The sequence below is a fragment of the Rutidosis leptorrhynchoides genome, chromosome 2 (genome assembly GCF_046630445.1).
Source record: "Rutidosis leptorrhynchoides isolate AG116_Rl617_1_P2 chromosome 2, CSIRO_AGI_Rlap_v1, whole genome shotgun sequence".
Lineage (NCBI taxonomy): Eukaryota > Viridiplantae > Streptophyta > Magnoliopsida > Asterales > Asteraceae > Rutidosis > Rutidosis leptorrhynchoides.
This window is the reverse complement of record NC_092334.1, coordinates 50,335,872-50,357,500: the sequence shown is the minus strand read 5'-3', so window position 1 is coordinate 50,357,500 and position 21,629 is coordinate 50,335,872. Positions and strand designations below refer to the sequence as shown.

The 21,629-nt window shown below is 33.1% G+C and overlaps 1 protein-coding gene across 1 annotated transcript; it reads right to left on the bottom strand.

Annotated features, from left to right (window-relative positions):
* Positions 1–12,174: 12,174 nt before the first annotated feature.
* On the bottom strand, positions 12,175–16,055 carry LOC139887863 (uncharacterized). Its single transcript, XM_071870914.1, has 10 exons — positions 15,899–16,055; positions 15,695–15,808; positions 15,482–15,544; positions 15,244–15,378; positions 15,049–15,162; positions 13,793–13,864; positions 13,638–13,721; positions 13,223–13,323; positions 12,857–12,941; positions 12,175–12,707 (listed from the first exon to the last, which is right to left on the bottom strand). The coding sequence occupies exons 1-10, from the start codon at positions 15,974–15,976 to the stop codon at positions 12,324–12,326; spliced, it is 1,230 nt and encodes a 409-aa protein (XP_071727015.1). The 5' UTR covers positions 15,977–16,055; the 3' UTR covers positions 12,175–12,323.
* Positions 16,056–21,629: the final 5,574 nt, after the last annotated feature.

Below are 21,629 nucleotides of genomic sequence, written 5' to 3'. Positions count from 1 at the left end.
GAGTTTTCAAATTCGATTTTCAAAAGGCTACAAAGGTTGTATTCTAATCTTCTCTCGTTCGATTTCGTTAATTTGTTTTGTTTACTAAAGTTTTATACAATGATCCGTGGAAGAGTATGATTTTATAAAGTTTTAAAAAATGCTTCCGCTCGCTTTGAATTAGTATCATACTCCAATAGGTATTTGGTTCACTATCTAAACAAATTTGATTTACATAATCCATTTTCTTAAAAGAATTCACACTATTTATTTTATGATGAGAGATTATATGTGTTAATTAAGATGAAAGAGAAGTATAAAGAAAAGAAACACTGCATATATACTTATAAACAAACCAAATAAAAAGGGTACACAAACAAAGCATAGTAATGTAAAACTATTTTCTAATGCCTAATTGTCTAATAATAAAAGGGACACTAACTTGTCTAATAAAAGGGACTCTGATTTGGCGGTACAGAGCCAAACCTTCTAACCTTGAAGATAATGTTCAAATCTTAGAAATGAGACGAAGATTGTTTCAAAGAATGAGACAAAGATTGCTCGGTGTAATTGTCTTTCAAAAATAGAAAAAATAAGTAAGGAAATGAAAATGGACATAAATTATTTATGTGTATACAAAGAGCCATAAGCATTATATTAGACTGTTTCTAACCGTGACGGTGACATCAAAGGCAAGTGATGTACTTTTTGGTGATGTGGCAAGGTCAAGAGACGAAGTTAAATAAATGGGGAGTTAAAAAAAATAGTCAAATTGTTTCAACGAACAAGGGTTCAATTGGATGTCTCTTAAAAAAAAAAAAATCCAAATTTCCAGTTATTTGATTTAAAAAAAAAAATCCACGGGTACGGGTGATGGATCCAATGGATCCGCATCCACGACCCGCGGGTGCTATCCCTAATTGTGACAAGTACGAATCAACTAAAAGTCTAAAAGATAAATGCTCTTATAGGGATCAAATGTTCACAATAATTGCCTAAGCTAGATATGAAACAAATAGTTCATCAAAAAAAAAAAATATATGCATCTAAAGCTTCTACTGAAATTTATGTGCAAGGTACAACATATAACTATATGGTCAAATTCATTTAAGCCTTCGGAGTCACAAGTATATGATGTATATATATTATTCAATTAACAAAATAGCAAATCGAAATTAATTCATATGAATAGTAAAACGAAATTAATTAATTTACTATTCATATAAAAAACGCATATTATAAAAGCGCATATGATGAAAAGCGCAGCGTATATGATAAAAAGTGAATATGATGAAAAGCACATCGCATATGATGAAAAGCGCATATGATTAAAAGCGCATATGGTGAAAAACACAGCGCATATGATTAAAAGCGCATATGGTGAAAAACACAGCGCATATGATTAAAAGCGTATATGGTGAAAAGGATATATGATGAAAAAAACACATATGGTGATTTATAAAAAAAAAACACATATGGTGATTAATGGAAAACACATATGGTGATTAATGAAAAGTATATTGTGAAAAAGAATCACAAATATTTCTTGAAAGAATTCAAGGTAAGATATATGAACCAATTCATCCATCATGTGAACCATTTTGATATTTCATGGTTCTAATAGACGCATCTAGCGGATGGTCTCATATTTGTATGTTATCAAGCCGTAATATGGCATTTGCAAAGTTTCTTGCACAAATTATTAAATTGAGAACACATTATTCTGATTACACCATTAAAAGGATGAGACTTGATAATGCTGGTGAGTTAACATCTCAAGCATTTAATGATCATTATATATCTACAGGGATTGTTGTTGAACATCCAGTTGCTCATGTGCATACACCAAATTGGTTTAGCTAAATCAATAGATAAACGCTTGCAGCTAATAACTAGACAATTGATAATGAGTACAAAACTATCAATACTTATATGTGGACATGTAAATTTACATGCTGCGACATTAATTCGCATTATACCATGTGGAAGTCATAAATATTTTCACTTACTACTTGATTTTGGCCAAGAGCCAAATATTTTCCACCGTAGAACATTGGTTGTACAGTGTATGTTCCAATTGTATCACCACAACACAATAAAATATTTTTTCAAAGAAAGATGGTAATATATTTTGGATATAAAACATCTTCAATCATAAGATATACTGAACCCATGATGGGTGATGTTTTTACAGCACGTTTTGCTGATTGTCATTTTAATAAAATATTGTTCCCTAGATTAGGGGGTGAAGTAAAAAAAAAATAATAAAATGATGCTTCATGATGTGAACATCAATTAAGGTATATTGAACTCGCACAAAAGAATGTGAAACGAAAGTTCAAAAAATAATGCATATGCAAGAACTTGCAAATTAATTACTTTATGCATTTACAGATAAAAAAAAAAGGTGACTAAATCATATATACCAGCGATAAATGCTTCAGCTCGAACTGAAATTCCAAAAGCTGGCAATAATGTCACTGTTGAGTCTTTGCCACGCATCAAACGTGGAAGATCAATTGGTTCCGAAGATAAAAATCCTTGAAAAAGAAAATCAGCTGATAATGAGGTAAAAGAAAGTGTTCAAGAAGAACCACAAATCAATATTCCTTCTGCAGAGGATATTGATAAATGTAAATACTAAAATTGCGATAAATTATGCAATATTATGGAACCGAAATGAAATTAAAATCTCTATGAGATATTTTCATATAATGTTACAATGACATCATGAATAAAGATGATGATCTGGAACTAAAATCTGTCATTGAATATACAAAATGGACATGATTGAAATCAATGGAAAGGAACAATACGAGCTGAATTAGAATCGCTCGATAAAAGAAAAGTTTTCGGATCAATCGTTATCACTTTTAAAGATGTGAAACGTATGGGATACAAATGAATTTTTATCCGAAAAGAAATGTGCAAATGAAGTTACAAGGAAAACTAGACTTGTAACTCAATATTTCCCACAAAGACCATAAATGAATTAGGAGGAAAACTTATCCTCCTGTAATGGATACAATTACTTATTAGATACTTAATCAACCTGGTAGTTATTTAAATGCATCTCATGAATGTTGTTACTACTTATCTGTATGGATCACTTAATAATGATATATATGAATATACCTAAAGAGTTAAGGTATCATAAGCATCTAATGTAAAACCCAAGGGAATATATTCCATTAAATCACAAAGATTTTTAAATGGGTTTATACAAACGGGACGTATGTGGTATAACCGATTAGATGACTACTTGATAAAAAAAAGGGTATAAATATAAACTTATTTTGCACGTATGTTTTATAAAAACAATGTTCGGATATGAGATCGTAGTTGTTTATGTCAATGTTCTTAACATCATATGAACAAATAAAGAGATCTATGAAATCATTCAACTTCTAAAGAATTATTTTGAAATGAAAGATCTTGAAAAAACCAAGTATTACCTTGGATTGCAAATTGAGCATATGCCTAATGATTTACTTGTACATCAAACAACTTATACCGAAAAGATTTTAAAACATTTTTTTTAAAGACAAACTCATTGTTGTTAGATCACTCAATATTGACACTGATTTATTCCATCCCTGCGAAGATCATGAAAATCTTAACAGATCGGAAGTTCCATTTTTTTAGTGCAATTGAGGTTCTTATGTATCTTATAGATTGTACAAGACCTGACATTTCTCTTGCAGTTAATTTGTTGGCAAGATTCAGCTCAAATGACAATGGAGCGGGATCAAACACATATTTTGATACCCTTGAGGAACTGCTTATTTAAAATTATTTTATTCTAACGCTTCAAAACAAGATTTGGTTGATTATGTATATGCAGGTCATTCATCAAATCCTCATAAAGATAAATCTCAAACTCGATATGTATTCCTAAATGGAGGTACCACAAAATCATGGCGTTCTTAAAATAAACACTTGTTGCAACATCATCAAATCATGACGAAGTGATTGTATTATATGAAACTACTCGAAAATGTGTTTGGTTGAGATCAATGACACAAATCATTAATGATTCTTGTGGACTAGAACGCTATAAAAGACCAACAACTATCTTCACCAATAACTATATATGAAGATAATGCAGCTTGCATAATACAAATGAAAGAAGAGTATCAAAAGTGACAGAACAAAATATAAATGTTGATGAGGCGCCAAAACCATAGACGATCTTAACGGTCATAAGTTTGATGGAAAAGAATGGTATGTTGGTAAGGCTCAGAAAAGACTACAAGAGAATAGGAATTGAAACAAGGGTTTGAGCAAACCATGAAGGAGACTGTAGACAAATCACAGGGGCTAAACTTGTACATAAAAGATTTAGATGATACAGTTTCAGATGAAAACCTCAGATTCTTCTCATATACTCAAGATCTCGTAAAAGACAACCAGATTAAAATCAGATACGTTCAATCAACAACTCTGCCGATCTTTATACCAAAGCACTGCCAACTGCTATTTTTAGAACACACGTTCATAATATTGACATGAGGCATGTTCAGAAGATGTAACAACTCAGACGTTGCCTACTTGAGGGGGAGTCAACTCTATGCTGCACTCTTTTTCCCTTAGCTAAAGTTTTATCCCAATGGGTTTTCTTTAGCAAGGTTTTTAACGAGGCAGTACTAGTTATTCTCTAATAAAATTGTCATCCAAGGGGGAGTGTTATAAAATATCTAGATTGGATGTTAATTTTATTATTATTATATTTCTTGCATAGTAATATTTTATGCTATAAATAGACATGTATGGTAGCCATTTAAGGTGTACCATTTCTCTTGAAATATCAATATCAATATTTCTTCTCTCTTTCTTCTCTCTTTTTCTCTCCTTGTTCTTATAACCATTAAAGGTAGTTATAAGCTTACTGAATTATAACATTGTTCAACTTGTTACATTTATTAGGTTAGTTTTTGATCGATTGATTCTCCTAAAGAATAACAATAATGTACAGTATATACTTGTAAAACTATCATACAGTAACAACTAGTATCAAATTAGATTCTACTATATCCAGATAATAAAAATCTATATAACTGTTATAAAATATCTAGATTGTGTTATAAAATATCTAGATTGGATGTTAATTTTATTATTATTATATTTCTTGCATAGTAATATTTTATACTATAAATAGACATGTATGGTAACCATTTAAGGTGCACCATTTCTCTTAAAATATCAATATCAATATTTCTTCTCTCCTTCTTCTCTCTTTTTCTCTCTTTGTTCTTATAACCATTAAAGGTAGTTATAAGCCTACTGAATTATAACACGTTATCAGCACGAAAAGCTTAGTGTAATTAAAAGATATCTCAAACGATCACGAATCACTAATCAAGGTATGAAATTATTAATAATTTTCAGACTCGAATATATCAAATTTTGGACTACTAACATTTATATTTATGTTATTTAAGTTATATATGGTCGGTTATACCACCTGAATTATATTTCTGTAATCTAACTTTTACTAACTTCACTAACATTTATATTTATGTTATTTAAGTTATATATGGTCGGTTATACCACCTGAATTATATTTCTGTAATCTAACTTTTACTAACTTCACTAACATTTATATTTATGTTATTTAAGTTATATATGGTCAGTTATACCACCTGAATTATATTTTCTGTAATCTAACTCTTATTAACTTCACTAACATTTATATTTATGTTAATAAGACCTCATGATTGTACGCAACACGTCATTTGACAACACGGTACTTTATGTACGCAACACGTCATTTGACAACACGGTACCATGGGTCGAGATTAATTCCGATCAATACGAATACGACGGGGTCTTTATATGTTATCTAACATTTATGATTACTTATGCAATTAATCATTATTTATTTTATGCATACTAATGTTTATTCTTAAATTTATAATTTTAAAAGTTAAAATAAAAAAATAGTTTGTATTTTTATTAAAAGTAAATCTTAAAAGTTAAAATAAGAAAAAGTAGTTTGTACTTTTATTAAAAGTAAATCTTAAAAGTTAAAATACAAAAAGTAGTTTGTATTTTTATTAAAAGTAAATCTTAAAAGTTAAAATAAGAAAAAGTAGTTTGTATTTTTATTAAAAGTATATCTTAAAAGTTAAAGTAAGAAAAAAAAAGGGGATGGTAAAATGGAATAGTTTTTTGGAGAGAATGAAGTATTGAAAATGAAGTGGTCTCCTTCTATAACTAAAAAAAAATATATACTTTTATCAAATGAATTTTTTTTGTGGCCGACAATTTCAAACACGAGTCCGTGTTTAGTTTATCAAGAATATCTCTTGCTTTGGTGAAAGGTCACGATCACGATATCAGGTGTTGTGAAAGAATTAAAAAATTGGTCAAGTGGCCTTTTAAAAACTAGAAAAAAAATTTAAACAAAAAGTTTTTTTTATATATTTTTAATTTACGGGTAACGTAAAAAAAAGCTTTTTTTAAAAAAAAAAAACAAAGAAAGTGTTTAAATGAGTTTTACAGAAAGGGGGAAAGCAAAGTAAAAAAAAAAACTTTTTTCCAAACAAAGGTAAATGAAAGTAGGACTTAATACAAGAAAAAAGTAAACATCTCCTAGACGTGATAAAATCTATCAATGATAAGTATTAGACTTGATGAGCTAAATGTGACAAAAATGTTTCAACATGTCTTATGTTAATTTTCTAAAATAAGTTATTATTATTCCGAGTTTAACACATATACATATGTTAATTAAAAACAACCTTTTTGTTCTTATGTAGTGTTGGGTTGCAATTTTGGTTGTATGCCATAATTCCATCCAGTAGAGTGACAATAGAAAACTTTTGATGATAATCAATAAAAAACTTTTTTCCAAACTTGTCAAATGTTTTGTTAAAAACGTGATCGTTGAAAAAAGGAGGTTGAATAATAAAACTTAAAAAACAAATTATTTTTTTAAGAGTGTGCATCAAAATGGCCCGTTTAATAATGGGGAGTAAAAATATAGTCAAATTGTTTCAACGAACAAGGGTTCAATTGGATGTCTCTTAAAAAAAATCTGCGGGTACGGGTGATGGATCCAATGGATCCGCATCCACGACCCGCGGGTGCTATCCCTAATTGTGACAAGTACAAATCAACTAAAAGTCTAAAAAATAAATGCTCTTATAGGGACCAAATGTTCACAATAATTGCCTAAGCTAGATATGAAACAAATAGTTCATAAAAAAAAAAAAAAGGTCGTTGTGCGTTTTCGGGATGATAGCCGAAATACACTTACAAAAGTAGGTCAGCCGTCAATTCTTTATGGCCATATCAACGTAGATCAATAAAATCATTTATGGTTTTGATAAAAGATTAATTAAAAATTAATTGTTTTTTTGTCTTGGATTCTCGGTAACAAAAGCAAAGGTTGTTTTTGGTTGCCACAACAAACAAGACAGAGGTTGTTGACTTTTGTTATTAAACATGGCACAAGTGAACAATAACAATAGATTATTGTTTTTGAAAAGAATAATGATGCTTTAATTTTATTGTATAAAATAAAATTAAAGAAAATGGTTTTCATTGATGACTATGAACAAACGCAAACAAAGTGTTTGTGGTATTTGGTGATTAAAAAAAAAGTGCATCTAAAGCTTCTACTGAAAATAATATGCATCTAAAGCTTCTACTGAAAATTAATGTGCAAGGTACAACGTATAACTATATGGTCAAATTCATTTGAGCCTTCGGAGTCACAAGTATATGATGTATATATATATTACTCAATTAACAAAATAGTAAATCTAAATTAATTCATATGAATAGTAAAACGAAATTAATTAATTTACTATTCACATAAAAAAGCGCATATGATAAAAAGCGCATCGCATATGATAAGCGCATATGATAAAAAGCGAATATGATGAAAAGCACAACGCATATGATGAAAATCGCATATGATTAAAAGCGCATATGGTGAAAAACACAGCGCATATGATTAAAAGCGTATATGGTGAAAAGGATATATGATAAAAAAAAAAAAAAACACATATGGTGATTTATAAAATAAAAAAAAAAACACATATGGTGATTAATGGAAAGCACATATGGTGATTAACGAAAAGTATATTGTGAAAAAGAATCACAAATGTTTCTTGAAAGAATTCAAGGTAAGATATATGAACCAATTCATCCATCATGTGAACCATTTTGATATTTCATGGTTCTAATAGACGCATCTAGCGGATGGTCTCATATTTGTATGTTATCAAGTCGTAATATGGCATTTGCAAAGTTTCTTGCACAAATTATTAAATTGAGAACACATTATTCTGATTACACCATTAAAAGGATGAGACTTGATAATGCTGGTGAGTTAACATCTCAAGCATTTAATGATCATTATATATCTACAGGGATTGTTGTTGAACATCCAGTTGCTCATGTGCATACACAAAATTGGTTTAGCTGAATCAATAGATAAACGCTTACAGCTAATAACTAGACAATTGATAATGAGTACAAATCTCTCAATATTTATATGTGGACATGTAAATTTACATGCTGCGACATTAATTCGCATTATACCATGTGGAAGTCGTAAATATTTTCACTTAATACTTGATTTTGGCCAAGAGCCAAATATTTTCTACCTTAAAACATTGGTTGTGCAGTGTATGTTCCAATTGTATCACCACAACACAATAAAATGGTTCTTCAAAGAAAGATGATAATATATTTTGGATATAAAACATCTTCAATCATAAGATATATTGAACCCATGATGGGTGATGTTTTTACAGCACGTTTTGCTGATTGTCATTTTAATAAAACATTGTTCTCTAGATTAGGGGGAGAAATAAAAATAAAAAATAAAATGATGCTTCATGATGTGAACATCAATTAAGGTATATTGAACTCGCACAAAAGAATGTGAAACGAAAGTTCAAAAATAATGCATATGCAAGAACTTGCAAATTAATTACTTTATGCATTTACAGATATAAAAAAGTGACTAAATCATATATACCAGCGATAAATGCTCCAGCTCGAACTGAAATTCCAAAAGCTGGCAATAATGTCACTGTTGAGTCTTTGCCACACATCAAACGTGGAAGATCAATTGGTTCCGAAGATAAAAATCCTCGAAAAAGAAAATCAGCTGATAATGAGGTAAGAGAAAGTGTTCAAGAAGAACCACAAATCAATATTCCTTCTGCAGAGGATATTGATAAATGTAAATACTAAAATTGCGATAAATTATGCAATATTATGGAACCGAAATGAAACTAAAATCTCTATGAGATATTTTCATATAATGTTACAATGACATCATGAATAAAGATGATGATCTGGAACTAAAATCTGTCATTGAATATATACAAAATGGACATGATTGAGCTCAATGGAAAGGAGCAATAAGAGCTGAATTAGAATCGCTCGATAAAAGAAAAGTTTTCAGATCAATCGTTATCACTTTTAAAGATGTGAAACGTATGGGATACAAATGAATTTTTATCCGAAAAGAAATGTGCAAATGAAGTTACAAGGCAAAACTAGACTTGTAACTCAATATTTCCCACAAAGACCAGAAATGAATTAGGAGGAAAAATTATCCTCCTGTAATGGATACAATTACTTATTAGATACTTAATCAACCTGGTAGTTATTTAAATGCATCTCATGAATGTTGTTACTACTTATCTGTATGGATCACTTAATAGTGATATATATGAATATACCTAAAGGGTTAAGGTATCATAAGCATCTAATGTAAAACCCAAGGGAATATATTCCATTAAATCACAAAGATTTCTAAGTGGATTTATACAAACGGGACGTATGTGGTATAACCGATTAAATGACTACTTGATAAAAAAAAAAGGGTATAAATATAAACTTATTTTGCACGTATGTTTTATAAAAACAATGTTCGGATATGAGATCGTAGTTGTTTATGTCAATGTTCTTAACATCATATGAACAAATAAAGAGATCTATGAAATCATTCAACTTCTAAAGAATTATTTTGAAATAAAAGATCTTGAAAAAACCAAGTATTACCTTGGATTGCAAATTGAGCATATGCCTAATGGTTTACTTGTACATCAAATAACTTATACCGAAAAGATTTTAAAACATTTTTTTTAAAGACAAACTCATTGTTGTTAGATCACTCAATATTGACACTGATCTATTTCATCCCTGCGAAGATCATGAAAATTTTAACAGATCGGAAGTTCTATATTTTAGTGCAATTGAGGTTCTTATGTATCTTATAGATTATACAAGATCTGACATTTCTTTTGCAGTTAATTTGTTGACAAGGTTCAGCTCAGCCCCTACCAAAAGACATTGGAATGGGATCAAACAAATAGTTTGATACCTTCGGGGAACTACTGATTTATAATTATTTTATTCTAACAACTCGAAACAAGATTTGTTTGGTTATACAGATGCAGATTATTTATCCGATCTACATAAAGCTAAATCTCAAACTGGATATGTATTCCTAAATGGAGGCACCGCAATATCATGACGTTCTCAAAACAAACACTTGTTGCAACATCATCAAATCATGCCGAAGTGATTGCATTACATGAAGCTACTCGGGAATGATTTTAGTTAAGATCAATGATACAAATCATTATTGATTCTTGTGGACTAGAACGCTATAAAAGCGTAACAACTATCTATGAAGATAATACAGCTTACATAATACAAATGAAAGAAGAGTATCAAAAATGACAGAACAAAACATAAATGCTGACGAGGCGCTAAAGCTATAAACGGTCTTAACGGTCATAAGTTTGATGGAAAAGAATGGTATATTGGTAATGCTCAGAAAAAGACTGAAAGGGAATAGGAACTGAAACAACGGTTTGAACAAACCATGAAGGAGACTGTAGACAAATCACGAGGGCCAAACTTGTACATAAAAGATTTAGATGATACAGTTTCAGATGAAAACCTCAGATTTTTCTCATATACTCAAGATATCGTAAAAGACAACCAGATTAAAATGAGATACGTTCAATCAACAACTCTGCTGATCTTTATACCAAAGCACTGCTAACTGCTATTTTCAGAATACACGTTCATAATATTGGCATGAGGCATGTTCAGAAGATGTAACAACTCAGGCGTTGCCTACTTGAGGGGGAGTCAACTTTATGCTGCACTCTTTTTCCCTTAGCTAAAGTTTTATCCCAATGAGTTTTCTTTAGCAAGGTTTTTAATGAGGCAGTACTAGTTATTCTCTAATAAAATTGTCATCCAAGGGGGAGTGTTATAAAATATTTAGATTGTGTTATAAAATATCTAGATTGGATGTTAATTTTATTATTATTATATTTCTTGCATAGTAATATTTTATACTATAAATAGACATGTATGGTAACCATTTAAGATGCACCATTTCTCTTGAAATATCAATATCAATATTTCTTCTCTCCTTCTTCTCTCTTTTTCTCTCTTTGTTCTTATAACCATTAAAGGTAGTTATAAGCCTACTGAATTATAACAATAACTTACTTATATCGAGATCTTTTGCTGTCACTAAGACTTAATTATAGTGAAGGGGATCATCTACCTCTTGCAAGCACTAATTACGAAAGCATTATAAGTTAGATTCTAAAGCTTTGTTCCAGAGTCTTATTTTGGAGAGAAAAGAAATGAGATGGAAGGAAAATAAAACGAATTGGTGTTCCAGAGTTTTGTGTTGAAATGAAGGGAAAGGAAGAGAAGTGATTATTATGCCTAATTTTCCCTCAATCCCCTCCCTTTCATTCCCTTTCACTTCATTTCATTTCTCTTATTAATAAACTCTGGAACAGAGCTTTAGGCATGTACAAGGGTTTCTTTAATATGATATTTTGAATGCACTTCTAAACTTTCTTTAGTTTTCAAGGTACGCAAAACCTTAACAAAGTGATAATACTTTTTTCATAGCTTAAACACACCCTCAAAATACTCGTTATAAATCAGATTATAGCAATGAAATTTGATTTTATGTGAAATAAGAGGTTTCGAAGATATATGCAACTTAGACCATTATTGGTTCTTTCCTAAGACAATTTTAAAAAACAAGTGCCTAGGCCAATTACCAAATTAAATTATGCAGACTAGATTAAAAAAAAAAATTAGCCTGCTAGTTGATCTTTGCACTTTCCTATAATCCACATTACAAAACAGAAACAAGAGTACAAGACCAATAACCAAAATCTTAAACAAAGTATATTGATAATAATCCTAAGTTCCACATTATAATTTGGTTACAACAAAATTTCAGCAAATGAAGTTCAACCACAAGATATTAAACATTTAAGTAACAAAATCAAACCAACAAATTTCGACATACAACCAGACTCGCTAACAATTTAATCTTTATTAGCTGGTGGTGGGCTCAGGGTACCTGGATCAGGCTTCACAGTTTCTTCCGTTCTCCTGCTATCGTCAACCTCCAACACATCATCCATCATGTCATCCTCCCCAACATTAATGTCTTCCACATCATCTTCGTCTTCATTATTGTTGCCACCCGGGATCTTACGCGTCTTGGGCCCATGTTCAAGTCTATGGGTCTCAAGTTCCTTGTCCATTGTTTCTTGCAAGTTCACTGTATCATTGTTTCCGTTTCGTTTTGGTCTCCCATTTTGCCACTTTTCAAGCTCCTTGTCAACATTCGCAACAAATTGTTCACCAATTTGTTGTTGGTATTTAGATAATTCCTCTCTCCTAGCAGCCTTCCATTCTTGAAATGTCTATTACAGGTTGAATTTTCCAAACAAAATATTAATTCAAATTCGGGAAACTTTTTCAGCATACAAAAATATATACCCAAATATGCAGGCATGAATGCTTTACAAAAATAAAAAATAAATAATTATATATGCAGTGGCATGAAACTCACCTGTTCTTTCCTTTCTTCAAGTAAGGCTGAATCCTCATCGAGCGGTTTAGCAAACGAGTAATATATAGGGGGCTCAGCCTTGGTCCTGAAAAAATTACAATCCAACAACAATATGACGTGAGTTGTTACGATAATATGACAATGATACATTTAACCTAGTAATTCTGCACGTCGGGAATCCTCGAGCCATCCTGCAGCTTCAACACATGACAAGAAGCTTATCGTTGTCTCAATAAAATTGTGAATATGCATACTTTTTGGACCAGAAATAAAAATAACCTGCAACATAATCAATCAAATTAAAACTCTTAATTGTAAATTAAATTGCAGTAGTATTCATAGTATATTATGGATGACCGTTTAAACCTTAGAAAATTGCCAAGTTTTTTGTGATGCTCTGTCCACCGAAGAAAGAGCAGTTCCAGTTTCTTCTCCTCTGCCTTAGCAGCAACACGTGCTCTAAGTGTCTGTTACAATAACCAATTAGTCAGCTGTGGTTATGTTTTATCCCTACAAGGCTACAAGACAAATGAATTAAAAAAAAAAAAAAACTAAAATACTTCGTACAAACTATCAAAAGAAAGAAGTTAACCCTACAAGAAACTGGTTGAAAGTGGCCTAAAGTATATATTTTGTCACATTAAGAGAACACTCAGTTTGAACCGTTACCCGACTCATCTAGCCCACCCAATTGCTGACATTTTAGTAACTTAGAAAACAAAAAAGGATAACTTCCAAATTTGTGATGTAATATTGAAATAAAAGAAACTGAAGAACAAACCAAGTCTCTTTTCCTCTTTTCGGCAATAGCCTCACGTTCTTGTAGCCTCAATCTTTCACTTTCTTCACGTGCTCGTTGCTCAGCCTATGTACAATCAGAATTAGATAACTATCTTGGAAAAAAAATGTTACAAAGCAAAAGTTAACAATACTTACTCTTTTTAAAGAATCGGACCTCCTCATAAACGCCTCAGAACCAGAGAGTTTCACGTCTTCTTTCCTGAATCTCTGAAAGTTAACACGTACACATCATAAAAATATCATCATCCGATAGGATGTTACATCAGATAACCAGTATAAATTGAAATCTATACACATTGATGAAGAAAAAGAGCTTATAATATTCATTTGTATTTACCTGTATATGGCCGGCCCATTTTAGCAAAATACAATCGGTTACACAATATTATCTAAGCATGTTATGCAATATTCAGTCCATTAGCCCAATGCTCCTTTACCAACCCTATCCTAAAAGATTTATAATGACTCTAAGCCTCTAACAGCACAACGGATCCAAATTTCTAACAGTTCAAGTCTCCAAAACACCAAATTGAAACAACCAAAAACAGACTGAAGCTGGATTAAGAAAAAAAATTGATGACTTTGAGTTTTTCAAGCTGAAAAATTGATGACTTTGAGTTTTTCAAGCTGAGTATTAATTATTTGATTGAAAACCCTAAAGACAGATTGAAGTTAGATAATGAATTAATATACGTGAGGCTCTCGCCTTAGCGGCTCGGCTTTCGGGACCTGAGTGCCTCAAATTACCTACCGCCATTTAAACCAAGGCCCTAGGTAATGATAAGGAAAGATGATAATACTAAATATGTTTGCCCTTTCAATACGGGTAAAAACCTCAACGCATTAAATATGAATACACCATAGACAAAAACAAACTAGCTATACTTTACTTTTAATACTTATATACTTATGTAGTCATCAATGTACGGGTAAAAACCTCAATGCATTGAATATGAATACACCACAGACAAAAACAAACTAGCTATACTTTACTTATAATACTTATACTTATGTAGTCATCAATGGTAACTTCATTCATTACATCGTAGATTCAAACATGAAATTACATTCTGTCATCATTGACAGACGCTCTACAGACGCAAATTAGTCCTTACGAGCGCACACAATGATGCATGGTAAACATCAACTTTCCTTTACTGACAAACACGTTGAAATATAAGATTAGCCTCTATCAACTTTAGCACTGTTTAAGATCATTTATTTTAACCAAATAACGAGATTATACCAGTACATATCTCCCTAAGAAGTAAATAGCACGCAGTATACAGTAATTGCCACAGCAAAAGACTGAACATAACAGATATCCAAAAACACACAATAAAAATCAGAACTTGAACGACAGGTGTAAAAGAGAGTAAGATCGATAATACCTCCAGTGTTCCAAGAAGCTGCCCTAGCATTCTTTTATTCCTATTAACCAAACTAGGATCCTCGTTTTTCGGTAATACTCTTGGAACATTCTCAAAAGGGGGAAACTCAGAATCCTAAACAAACAACAAAATTACATTTACATTTTACTTAACAAAACTACACAAAAAACATAAGTAATAATATAAATCAACAACCTTGGATCTCCTAGTCCAGTTCGGCCCCTTTCGATTGTTCTCATCATTAGCACCCACTTCATTCACTTCCAAGATTGAATCTTTATCATTCTTTAAAGCATCCACACCATCCTCAACTATTTCCCCTTCCTCAAGCTACAAAATCAAAAACAAAACATTAAAAAATTACATAAATGAATAATTAAATAAAAGATTTAAATAGCACAAAAATTTTTACTGAATTTCTTGTTTCAATTACCTTAACGACAGTAGACGAAAGTCGCCTTTTTGGGGGCGGTTGGTCTTCTTCGTTCCTATCCGCCTAAACAAAAGAAACATCAAATCAATAAACAAACAAAGAACAATTGATTGATTGATTGATTGATTGATTGATTGATTGATTGATTGATTGATTGATTGATTGATTGATTGAGGTGAGTAAAGATTAAATTATGAGTGTTAGAAAAATTACAGGTCTGACAAAACCACGCTGACGTGGACCGGTGGAATTAGAATTACGAGAACCGGAACCAGGAACACCACCGCCGCGACGGATACCTCTAGGATCACGAAGGCGTTCTGTAATCTGTCATTGAGGCATTTTATCAAACAGTTGGGGGGTATGCATACAGTATAAAAATTGAACATATAGAAATGGTGATTTTTAGATATATACCTCCCATTGTTGACGGTGCAGCTCTTCGATCTCTTTTCGGAGCTCTTGTTCGGTTTTCTCGATTTGAGTGGTTCCCATCTTTGTCTGTGTATGGGTCTCAAAGAAACCCTTGAATTTGCGAGCAGGAGCAAAACCCTGTTTCTGTGTAGATGTGTTTAAGTTTGAGAAAGTTGTACTTTTGACCCTCATATGTATCGTTTTGCTTGATCTTGGCCCCTATAATTACAGAAATTTTAAAGACTATGACTGTGTCCGTGTCACAAAGCGTTTTTAAACTTTTAGAAGCTTTTAGCTTTTATGAAAAAGCTCCTAAGTAATAAAAAGCTTTGTTTCTTGACAAAAGCTTAAAGCTTTTTGAGATGAGAAAATGATCCTTTTTAAAACGTTGATTCATGTAGCGTTTAGTTTGAGACCTAAAGCTAGCGTATGTGTTGATACGTGTTTGCTTTCTGTGCTATAACCCTAGTACGTCTCTATCAAGTTAACGGTAGGTAGAGATCAACCAGGTTCAGGGGTTGGGTTTCTTATGGCAGAAGAATCTGTATAAATGGAGGATTTATACTATTCATTATGTGGAAGGAACTTCCGGTAAACCTAGTCCGATCAACTGCGGTTGTAGGCTTGGCCAGACCGTCGGAGTCTCTTGTGACATGACTAGTGGTTTTGTATGCTTTAGTTGTATGACACGTAGTATGACTGTGTTGTATACTATTATTGAGTGTTAGTGTCATTCACTTAACTTCGTGCTAACCCCTCCATCTCCTCCCTACATGTTGTTAGCTTATCTAGTAACATGTTTTGGGGAGTTGACGGATGCTGATGTGCGAAAAGTGGTATATGAATTATCGTATGGAAAATACCGGTTTTAGAGATTGCTACACACTAACGGGCAGTGTACCCGATCGTGTAGTAGTATAGTAACTGGTTTAGTTCCGTGTATCGTTCCAAGGACAGTTATATCAGTCAAACTAGAATTAGAAACTATATTATGATTAACTAAGTGAATGAAAGTTAAAAGTACAAGTTTTATGTTTTGATGGCTATTTAACGATTTAGCCAAATCAAAGAAGGTTAAATGTAAAAATAATATTTTTGTCTTTTAAGTTTATGAAATGATGATAAATACAAATAAAGCAAGTAAGATAGTTTTGAATTAAATCAAAGAGATGAAATGTTTATCTAGATATTTTACCCTCGGTATTGGATGTAAGTTTAGATATTAAGTCCTGATTGAATAATTATGTGTGTAGTTATCTAATAGGTTCACTAAGAGTTCTCTCGGATAAACACGCAAATACAATAACAAGATCAAGGGTTCCCTTTTCACTATGGTTCTTGTATTTGTAATCAAATAACTATAAGCATGCTAATCACCTAAATCGAGTCGCCAAGAGTTCTCTTTAGCAAGTACTCAAACTAGAATTACTAAGCGAGGGTTCCCTATAACTTAGACCTTTTAGTTTGTGACTAGTTGATCAACAAAATCAAAGACTTGAATAACAATTGTCTTTGCGTTCGCTCTACACAATTCATTCCTATTTTGTTTAACCGTTTTAATCTAGTTTACCCCCTTGGTCCGGTTTAGCAAACAATCAATCTAAGACAAGTTGATTGTAAATCAATATGATACATCAACAAGAGTTCTCTTTATCAACAACATATCAATTAACTAGATACAAATGATTTTAACAACAATAAGCATGGTTCTTAATTCAAGCTTCAATCTATCACGCATAATACATTCAATCAATAAGATTACATCCAATACCTTGGTTATTAATCTAGACAAACATTATAGAAACTAGCCAACAATCATGGTAACAGACAACAATACAATCAAATTATTAACTGAAATCATTGCTGAGAACAAGTAAATAACCTACAAGAACAAGAGTTCTTGGATGAAAAAGGTTTTGATGGATGATGCCTTGATGTTGAGCCTCTTCAAAGAGGTTGGAGTTCTCCAATTTGCTCCTGAAAATCGCCTCTAAACTCCCTGGTTCGTATTCTGATTAAACAGTCCCTCAAAAACTGAAGTTTTAAAGTGGAGAAATTAGGTAAAAAGCCAAAAAGTCGGCCACACCTACTACGGGACGTCGTCCCAAAATGCAGGACGGCGTCCCGAATTAAAGGTAAAGACGGCGTCTCGAACCCCCTAGACGGCGTCCCAGATCAAAAGCCAGGACGGCGTCTTCAATCCCTGGACGGCGTCCTCAAGTACTGATTTTGACTGTTTCGTTTTCTTTTCAATATTACTTCATTCGGACGAAGCCTAACACCTTGGAAGCTTTGTTTTATCATTTTAGAGTGCTATCTTGACCCTAACTCGTATCGGGATCAACCAATGTCATAAATCATCAAAATTCTTTGTAAATCATTCTTCCGATATAAACTTGCGCATCTTGGTTTATTATTTGTAGAACACCTTCATCATCCTTGATTCTATAGCGTTTTTAATGATATTGCGATAGATATATATGATGTTATTGAGCAATATCAAAACACCCCACACTTAAACCTTGCTTGTCCTCAAGCAATTCTTTCGTTACAAAGTAGAACAATATCAAACATAATCACACAATATAGATTACAAACATTACATGAATCACTCGTAACACACAAAACACACACGTTGATATGAAACACAAGTCACACTATATAAAACACACGCTTTAAGTAACACACTCACGCTATATACACTATGGAAACACACGCTTTAAGTATAGTACACTTTTATTGAAATCACTCGCACGCTATATTCACAATGGAAACACACACACACATTTTTGGTAGATTAGAGCCAAGTATCCGAAAAATTTGATCCTAGGAAAATCAGGACCTTGATGAAAACGTTTTATGGTTTTGAAAATATCATGCTAGTTTTTAATACTAGACACGTTTTCCGATTTTGTCGGATTTTCTGAATTTTGAAAAATGAGTGCGGGTTTCCCGCTATTGGTCAAGCCAATCCCTCCCACGGTACCTAACATCATGAGATGTCGGTAGAAAATAATGTGCTTAGGAGGATACACATTACGTCCGGATATCATTGACAATTATGAGGTAATCATCTAATCCGTTAAATCAATCATTAAGATTGAGGTTCATCAGTCTTAAAAGCTGATATCTTACCTTTCTGGAGGTTATCCTTCCGGGGATCTGATAAATCACTAACATTTTGTGTATACATGGTGCCCCCCCCCCCCCCCCCCCCGTTTTACTAGTTAATCCCCCTCATTGAGACAAACCTTGACTACCAGTTTCCCTGTTTGACGTTGAGGCCTGGTAGATTTCCAGTCGATGTTAGTAATGACTTTTCAAGAGTTTTTATCACCCTACAACTGGTCTGGACTACATCTTCTGAATTGAATCAGTAAGTGTGTCATTCGAAAGACTTTACTTCCTTAAGGATGGAATGGATACATCCTATTGGTCATAATAGGTGGTCGGACGCAACATTGTCCTTGTTAGGAGAAACAATGAGGATCGTCCTTAAGGTTTTCGATCTGGCGCGAGATCCGGTTTCCGACCACGCTATACAATCACCGCTCTCTCACGGTTTACACTCGTTTTGGTACAAGTGACCTACAAGTTAGCTTACTAAACTAGTAGGATTTTCATTCAAATAATTGAATGATAGTGCAACTTCAAAGACTATTAATAATTTAAAATGTAAACCAATCATTTATTTTCTAGATTTTAAGACCATAATGTGTATAACGTGGTTTTTGGGCTTTTAATCGTTTTTAAGGCTACTTGAAAATTTTAAATTTTTTTTTTTTAAATAAGTTATGTTGCCTTGAACGCCTTAATTTTAGTAAAACGAGTTCCCGATAAATTTCTATTCCCCACCCCACACTTGAGATCATGCAAGGCCCTCATTGCATGAAATCAGAAAAAGGATTAAATTTAGAGGGCAAAGTGATAGGATGATTGTAGAAATTTTCAATTTTTAACCTGTAAATCGTGGAACATGTAGACGGATGCTGCTGAACTTACTGCCAGCATAAGAGCATCGTCCAGTCCGCGATTATCATCATACACACATCATAATATCAAATGTCGCTGAACTTAATGCCAGTCTTTGAAGTTCAATCATGCTGCACAAATTAACAAACCACACAAATCACAATAAAAATAACGGTGTTTTTACAACCACAACCGTTTATCAAACCACACCATTAGTACATTATTACAAACCGAAATATTGTCTAAAATCACACCACACAAATTAAATTGTCGCAAAACAAAGTACAAAATGATCAAAGGCACGCAGGCCTAGTTATCAAACGGCCAAAAATAATTACCCGAACCATCTCTGTACGGGCGTCCCTGTGGATATTGCTGCTCAAATCTGTTCCGAGCATCCTGCAATGCAGCGGTATTATCATAAATCGGGTGAGGCGGAGGTGGGTTTTGAGGATCCGTGTAATATTGGGGTGTCAGACGTGTCGTCCCATAGTACTGCTCGGGGTTGGAATAAAACAACTCTGAGTTATGGTTATTCCAATCAATACCATAACTCATCCATCCCTGATCGTGCACTTGAGCAATCTGTCGTTGCTCCATTCGCTGCTGACTACCCCACATTCGATCGTTGTGCATCCTTTGTTCGTTCGGGCTCAACCTCATGTTATTAACACTACCAACCAAACTGTCCCAACTTGATTGGGACGGATGCCACGGAACCTGTTCACCAACATTAGTCTGTGCCTCCATTTCCGCCTCCTCTTCCTGCCGCTGCTCTTGCTGAATACCACTGCCACTTGCGTCACCTGCACCAACTGCCACAAAAGGCACCAAATGCCCATTTCTATCTTTCATAATGATTTCAGCATTAATATAAAAAACCTTTTTTAATGGTTTCATTACGCTCATGTACTCCTGTAATCTACTGAAATCAATGTTAAAATGTCGGGCAATTCGGGTGATGTAGTGGCCTCCCAGAAGTGGCTTCCGTAGCCGTGTCTCAGTCGCAATGGCAAGGAAATAATTACCGATTAGCCCAGGAATGTCGGTATAGGAACCCCGCTTGATTTGATCCATAATCCACAAATCTAATGTTTTCACCTTCTCATGACCCTCAATCCTCGCATTAAACGTGCATGCGATGAGTCGATGAAGCAGCTTATCATCCCGGGCTGCGATTTCGTTGTACCTGTGCTTGCTTGATCTAAAATGTGCAGGCGCAATATTTGGCTTACAAATTCTGCGCCAATAAGAGGTGTCATCAAAAACATGCCGGCCAACGTAATCAGAAGCCCGTAAGTATTCACCTAACTGATTATCGGTGAATTCCTCAAAAATTCCCAGAACTCTACAAAGCTGTAAACTGCTTATACCCCTATCTTGGCCCCTGAGACGAAACCGTAGAAACTCATTCGATAAATAATCGCTGACATTGTTAAACCGCATGGTAGAGTAAAATTCTTTAAGCAGCACCGGATAGATTGGTTCATTGATGCTAAAAACCTGTTCCCAAACGTGGGTGACTACTCTACCGTAAGGAATGGCGAGTAAATTAGAAACATGTCGGCGCATGCCCGCCTCTTCCAATGGCCCCCAGATAAAATACCAAGTTGCATTAATCGGCCTACGGTTTATTCTCTCAAATGTTTCCGTATAGTCTTCATCGTTCTGAACCTGTGTTAACCAAACTCGAGGATCGTTTAGATCCTCCTCCTCTTCTTCTCCAGAAGACGATGATGAATGATGTTGTTGTTGTGGTGGT

Bases quoted from the DNA above. Each gene is read 5' to 3' on its own strand.
- LOC139887863 (XM_071870914.1), bottom strand. From the start codon at position 15,976: ATGGGAACCACTCAAATCGAGAAAACCGAACAAGAGCTCCGAAAAGAG. The intron at 15,809-15,898 runs GTATATATCTAA...CCTCAATGACAG, and splicing joins TGCACCGTCAACAATGGGAG to ATTACAGAACGCCTTCGTGA. The intron at 15,379-15,481 runs GTAATTGAAACA...TTGATTTTGTAG, and splicing joins TTTCGTCTACTGTCGTTAAG to CTTGAGGAAGGGGAAATAGT.